Raw genomic sequence first — 6470 nt, 5'->3', positions numbered from 1 at the left:
TCAAGATCCTTGTTCCATTTACATTGTCATCAATCACTCTCCAATCACGAAGATGAGAATAAAATCAGTTGTCATTTTTACTCTGCAACTAATAAATTCCAAAATGTCTTTTAATGAGCCCTGGTTCTCCTCTGCCATGGACAAGTGTGAATCACACCTTTACCCAACGTGAACAGCTTCTGCCCCATCTGTCACCCCTGTGGCTTTCTCGACCCAGCCAGCTCTTTGGCAACTCCCTGCCCTCCATGGAGTGCACTGCTTCAGTCTCCCAAGCTCCTGTTAGGTGGGATGTTCTCCCTTTATTCCCTTCTTACCCTAGTGGGTAGAGGAATAGCCACTCTAAATACCCCCTTACTTCACAAAATCAGTGAGTGGGTGAGGTAGGAAGGGACCAGACTGGGTCATCTGGTCCAACCTCCCTGCTCAAGCAGGGTCATCCATACGGCACAGGATTGTGTCCAGATGGTTCTTGAATATCTCCAGTGAGGGAGACTCCACAATCTTTCTGGGTAACCTGTTCCAGTGTTCAGTCACCTGCACAGTAAAGAAGTTCTTCCTCATGTTCAGGTGGAACTTCTTGTGCATCAGCTTCTGCCCTTTGCCTCATATCCTAGTGGCTGGCACCACTGAAGGGAACCTGGCTCCATCCTCTTGATACCCCCTCTTTAGATATTTTATATGCGTTTTTACACTTCCTTTGCTCCATGGAGATAAACAAGTGCTGCTTTTATGACTGTTATATGACTCCTTCTTCTCCTCACTTATAATCAATCATTCATTCTCCTTCTCCTCTGCCCCACTGGTCCTGGGTTAGTTAGTATTGCTTGAGATCTACGACCACATCTTTCTTTCAATCCTACATTACTATCTGAAGGGAGAATTACTTTCAGCTCACCCATACCACACTGAAGAGCAAATTACTATGTAAGTTAATGCAAGAGAGTGTTGAGGGGGGGATCAAGGGTACTTAAGCAAGCAGGATAAGGAAATCTTTTACCAGAAACTATCTCTCGGTAAGAGGTACAAACAGTACCTCCTGCAAAAGTCACCAGCGAAAGTAATGTTTTTCCCCTTTTCCCCGGACTGAGGAGCGCACGGTGAGCGCAGGGGGCGCCGGGCAGCCTGTGCCCGGCTGAGGCTGGGCGGCACCGAGGCGGCCAAGGGGCGGGGGAAGGACAAGGACAAGAGGCAGAGCAGGACAAGGGGCAGGGGAAGGACAAGGACACGGAGAAGGACAAGGTCGCGGCAGTCCCCCCGCAGCCGCTCGGGATCGCCAAGCAGGAGGTCAGGGCTGGAGACGGCAGGGCCATTGGCCGCAGGGGGCGGCCCGGCCACCGCTTCCGACCGGCGTGCGGGACTCCCGCCAGAGCAGAGAGCGAGCCGGGGGTACTCGAGTGCGCTGAGCCTCCGCCTCCCGGCTCTCGCTCGCCCCTCCACCCCCTCCCGAGCCAAACCCTCCCTCAGATCCCGAGGACCACCCGACCCCGCTGCCCACCGCCCCTACCGGCGCCGCATCACATGACGGGAGGCTCCGCCCGCGTGCCCCGTCAGGCACCGCCTCTTCCCTTCCAGGCCCGTCGCGGCTCCCGCCGCCTCCCGCCGCCATGTCGGTGTTCCACGACGAGGTGGAGATAGAGGACTTTGAGTACGACGAGGAGACCGAGACCTACAGCTATCCGTGCCCCTGCGGGGACCGGTTCCTTATCACTCGGGTGAGGGGCGGCCGGGCAGGGGCGGGGAGGAGGGCAGCGCCATACTGCCCATCGGCCGGGCAGGCGGCGGGGCCGTGACCGCTTTCCCGGGGCTTTTGCAGGAGGACCTGGAGAACGGGGAGGACGTGGCCACCTGTCCCAGCTGCTCCCTGATCCTGCGCGTCATTTACGACCAGGTGGGTGCGGGCAGGGCCGCAGGGCGCGGCTCCAGCCGGGTCCCTCCGAGTCCCGGTTCGTCGCCATAAACGGGAAGCGCAGGAGCGGCGTTAAAAAAATCGCTGATCTAAGACTAGATTTTCTACACCAGCTCTTGTTTTTCTGGTCTGCTGCTGCCGTGTTTGGGCTTTAAAACGCACGTGGCTGGGTGGGCGTGGAGAGGGACATGGACAGGACGATCTCAGTGAGGCGAAGAGCTGCCTGTGACTGACTCCAGCAGCCTTGTCGGCAGCCTGGCAGCTTATGGCATTCAGGTTTTGGGGGACAGATTCATAGAAGTTAAAATCATTCGGTTTTTCAGCCTGGGTGTCTGGTCTTTTTTTTGCCAGAGAGGAGATCCAGAAATAATGTAAATCAACTAAAACCCTGCTTGCTGTCTTTAGGAGCAGTTCATGCGTGATGAAGTCGTTGCAGAACCTTTGCCAAACAAGGAGTTGGTTAAGTGCTGATAAATCCATCATGGACTGTTGCTGCTTTAGAGTGAGAAAGTATGGGGATGGCGACTTTGGAAAGAGACGAGGTCCTCCTCCTGGAAGTGCTTGCTGCTGTGGGATACAAGTGCAATAAGTGAATAAGAATTTGCTGGGATATCAAACACATGAATGGGTTTTGTTCCAAAGGGTTATACATTTAAAAAATATATATAAGTTGCTATGTGTGTTCCAGAAGACTTGAGGGTTCTGATCCTAATTTACAGCAAGTCAGTATACAGAAGAGGAGTGCAGAGTTTGTGAAATCATAACATTTAGTCTAGCAAGGGCTTCTTAGCCTGTGGAGATAAACAGGCTTGGTGTGGGTGAAATGGCTTAAATGCCAGATGAAATGCTGGGGGACAAAATTTAGGAGTCCATAGGACATGATGCCATACAGAATTGACATGGTGCAGCATCTCCCAGGATTTGGGCTTATGTACTTCCAGCCAATACTGAATATGGAGAGAAAATAAGAGACCCAGAGCCAGTGTTTACTCAGTGTTGGTAAATTGTCTTTACTACTGCAGGCACAAGGAGTGTAGTTGTCTTTATATCTGCAGTGGGGGCAACACGTGAATTTGGGCAGATCTGTTTCTTAAATTACTTCTAAAGTTGCTTTGAAACATCTTTGATAGGTGTTACCAAATGGCTCTGACATAATAGTGCTGCCTTTTTGTGGGTGTTGTGTGAAACGAAACAAAAGGAGTCAAACCTTTTACTCCTGCACAGCTAGTAATGTCCAAGATTGTAATTTACTCCTGTTTTCTTAACAGCTTTGTGATTGACTGTTGCAGCAGATATAAAATGGGCTGCAGCTCTTTGTGCCATTTGTAGTACATTTGCTGAATTTCTCAGCCTTCTTCTGTTAGGTTCTGTCACCTCCTGGGTAAGAGATTCACACATTTCACTTAAGAAGGCATTTTTTAGGGTAGAAAAGAGTTGGGAGAACATACTCCACATGGAGTCCAAGACTACTTCTTGTGTTACAAGCCACTGCACTTAAATATTTACTTAAAATTATGGTCATTCCTGTGTTTTAGTAGGATTTGACATCTATGAAGTTAAATTTGAGGAAAAATACTTGTGAAGCATTTATATAGTTAGTTTGCTGTAGGCACTAAAGATCAGCAGGTGTTACTGGATCCTTACATTTAGTATTTTTGTTCTTAGAACATTCTGTGAATGTTGAAGATAAACATTTTAATTACTTCAAAAAAAAGGAAAAAAGAAAAAAAAGAAAAGCTATACCTTTCAGTTGGAAGTTTTGAATGCAATAAGCACAACCCAGAGTGTTTCCATGCCTAAACCAGGAGGTGGCACTCATGGTACTTTGATAGCTGTGCTTTAAAGAAACAAAACCAAACAGATGTGGTACTTTGGTTAGCTCTATCTTATCAAATATTTATTTTGACTATTTAAATAAAGATGTTTAAGACTCCACCAGTGGTTATAATGGGCTATTGCTTATTCTGTTTCTGCACCAGCCACGATGATTTCCACAGGTCTTGAGTTGCTGCTGCTGCTCTGGTAATGACACTGGGATTTCTTCAGATTAGTTAATAAAAATTGTTTCAGTCTATCAGTAGATGCTGTAAAGCAAACTTACAGAAACCCTACTTAAGCCCCTGTTCAAATTTCTACTGCATAAATATCTTCAGGATTTTTCCACAAGTATTCTACATAAAGTGGAACTGTCTTGAGTTCAAAAAGTGTTTGGACAATGCCCTCAGGCACATGGTCTAAAAGGAAGTAGAACAACTTTCAAATGCAAGACCAGGGAATGTAATGCATCAAAATAAATGGCCAAGTGTAGCTTCTCTAAAGGTGCGTAGATTTTGCAGAAATCATTGACCAGATTTCATTTTATATTGAAGGTCAGGCCCTGTTAAAAAGACCTGTGAAACTTTTGTAGAGAATTATTTGTACTCCGTGTGGTTAAATTCCTACATGGTTGTAAAAAGTGTTTATCAATTGAATTTCCCACTCATCTAAAATACTGGTAATGGCTTTTTTGACAGTCATTTATCAAAATTAATTAGTTCATTAAATCAGTTGGGACTGGTTTAAGTTTGTGCTTAAGGTTTCTTACCATGTGTGAATAGGATCCAAGTTGCAGAATGCAATTTATAGGCACATTAAAATTACTTGATGACATAGTGTATATATCAAAGATTTAACAAGGTATGCATTATGGTTGCTTTTCTGGAGGTTTTTTTACAGCATAACAACAGTAAGGTGGTGTGGCTGTTAAAAAGGATGTGGCCACATTTGCCCACATAAATTGCTTTCAACTCTGTCTCATTACAGTGTCTCGGAGGTCTCAAGGCAGTAGTTGCTGTCCCCCCAAAAAAGGAGGCAAAACAGGAATGGGTGTCATGTATCTCTCTTTTTGCTGTCCTTTTTGAATCTGAAAGAGATGTTTAAAAACTTGAGCTGTTTTGTTGCTTTCCTTTCTGCTGTGCAGAGAGGAGTTCTGTAGCATGAGTTCATTCTTCATGAGAGCTCAGTGATGCTAAAGCCAAAGAACTGCCCACTTCTGTCTTTTGTTAACTTGTAAGAAGCTTTTGACTCCAGTGATCGCAGTCATCTTTTAAAATACTCTTTCATACTATATAATTCCAGAACACCAGTCAGGGCAGCGTGAGTAACCCATCAGAAATGTCCCTTGTCAGGAATTCGGTCACAAGGTTTCCTCACAGCACCACGGGCTCTGGCCTCTCATGCATTACTTGTGTATTACATGATCTTTGAAACCAGTGGCTCACTTTTCTTCTGAAAAGGCAATTGTGTAGGACACAAAAGTCTTTTGTTTGCTGTTTGTATCTGACAAGCAGATTGATTGATTATGTGTTTGATTAGGTCCTTGGCTCTGCACAGAGGAGTCCAGTGCAGTGAAAACAGCATCACGTGAATGTTAATGGAGTAATTCATACTTTGAGAGACCAGAGAGAGTGGAACAACTTATGGTCAATTTCAGATGTTCAAGCTCTGAAATTACTCCCACTGTAAACACCTCCAAACTCCTGTGTAACACTGAAAACAAGCAATACGCTCTGTTGCCACAGTTTTATGGGAAGAAATGGAAGAAAATTTGCTCTTCATTAAACTAAAGAGGCTTAGCTTCTCTGAGCTGTCAGATTCTTGTTTGCATTTCAAAGAAACTCACTGAGAAGGTCACATACTTTTGGCTGATTGTGCCTGTATATCAGTGGCATACAAGATTAGCTTTAAATAGCTGTTCTAGAAGTCTGTGACACAGACCCTGGACCTTCAAGAGCTGGGGTCATTAGGCCACTAATTTTGCTGTTGCAGTTGTTTCATCATCTATATGTTGGGGAAATCATAATGCCCTAGAGGACCCTTCTGTAAATACCGTGACATTTCTTCCCTCCATCATGTTTTTTAATTTTTATTCTCAGCACTAGTCAGAAAAAAAGGATGTTCCTTGCAGAAGATCAGTTAACTAAAGATCATTACATAGATTACCAAGTCTATCTACCAAGAAGCACATACTGAATAATTTCAAGTAAACAGGCAAAATTTCAGTTAAGAAAGTGAACTGACAACTCTGTATTGTCACTAAGACAAGCAGTTTCTGCATATTCCATTTCCATCTCCTCTATTCCAAACTAATGCTCAGATCAAGCTAACTGTAGGGATAGGTGTTTGTTACACTGAAAACTTCTTGAAATGTTTTTACGAATAGGATTTATCAAGATATTGAGTGCACTAGTTAATGTTTGCCATGAATTTCTCCTGGCACAGTTCCATGTGCATTGCTCCGAGTCTACTTCATGATAACTTAAAATGCTAATTTCTTAATGTCTCTCCATAGTAGCCGTGGCATGGAGGAGACAGAGAGGATCCGAAGGATCCTGTGAAGATGCTGGGGTCATCAGCCCTGAAACTGGTCAAACGTGTTGAGTGAGAGAGGGAACAATTAACAGAAGCTGTGCCAAGCTGGAAAACAGTAGTCCCAGTGTCACCTGTGGTCAGGGAGGAAGTGGGTCAAAAGAAACTAACCAAAGGGGTAAAACCTTAAGCAACCTGTCATCACTCCTTCCCACCC

General features: G+C 45.1%; 1 protein-coding gene across 1 annotated transcript; it reads left to right on the top strand.

The window, feature by feature from the left end:
- Positions 1 to 1546: 1546 nt before the first annotated feature.
- Positions 1547 to 3851, top strand: LOC113940527 (DPH3 homolog). The gene is made up of 3 exons (XM_027631678.1): positions 1547 to 1712; positions 1814 to 1888; positions 2312 to 3851. The coding sequence occupies exons 1-3, from the start codon at positions 1605 to 1607 to the stop codon at positions 2375 to 2377; spliced, it is 249 nt and encodes an 82-aa protein (XP_027487479.1). The 5' UTR covers positions 1547 to 1604; the 3' UTR covers positions 2378 to 3851.
- Positions 3852 to 6470: the final 2619 nt, after the last annotated feature.

The sequence above is a fragment of the Corapipo altera genome, unplaced genomic scaffold (genome assembly GCF_003945725.1).
Source record: "Corapipo altera isolate COAL_440 unplaced genomic scaffold, ASM394572v1 76986, whole genome shotgun sequence".
Taxonomy (NCBI): domain Eukaryota; kingdom Metazoa; phylum Chordata; class Aves; order Passeriformes; family Pipridae; genus Corapipo; species Corapipo altera.
This window is presented reverse-complemented; position numbering and strand designations above follow the sequence as displayed.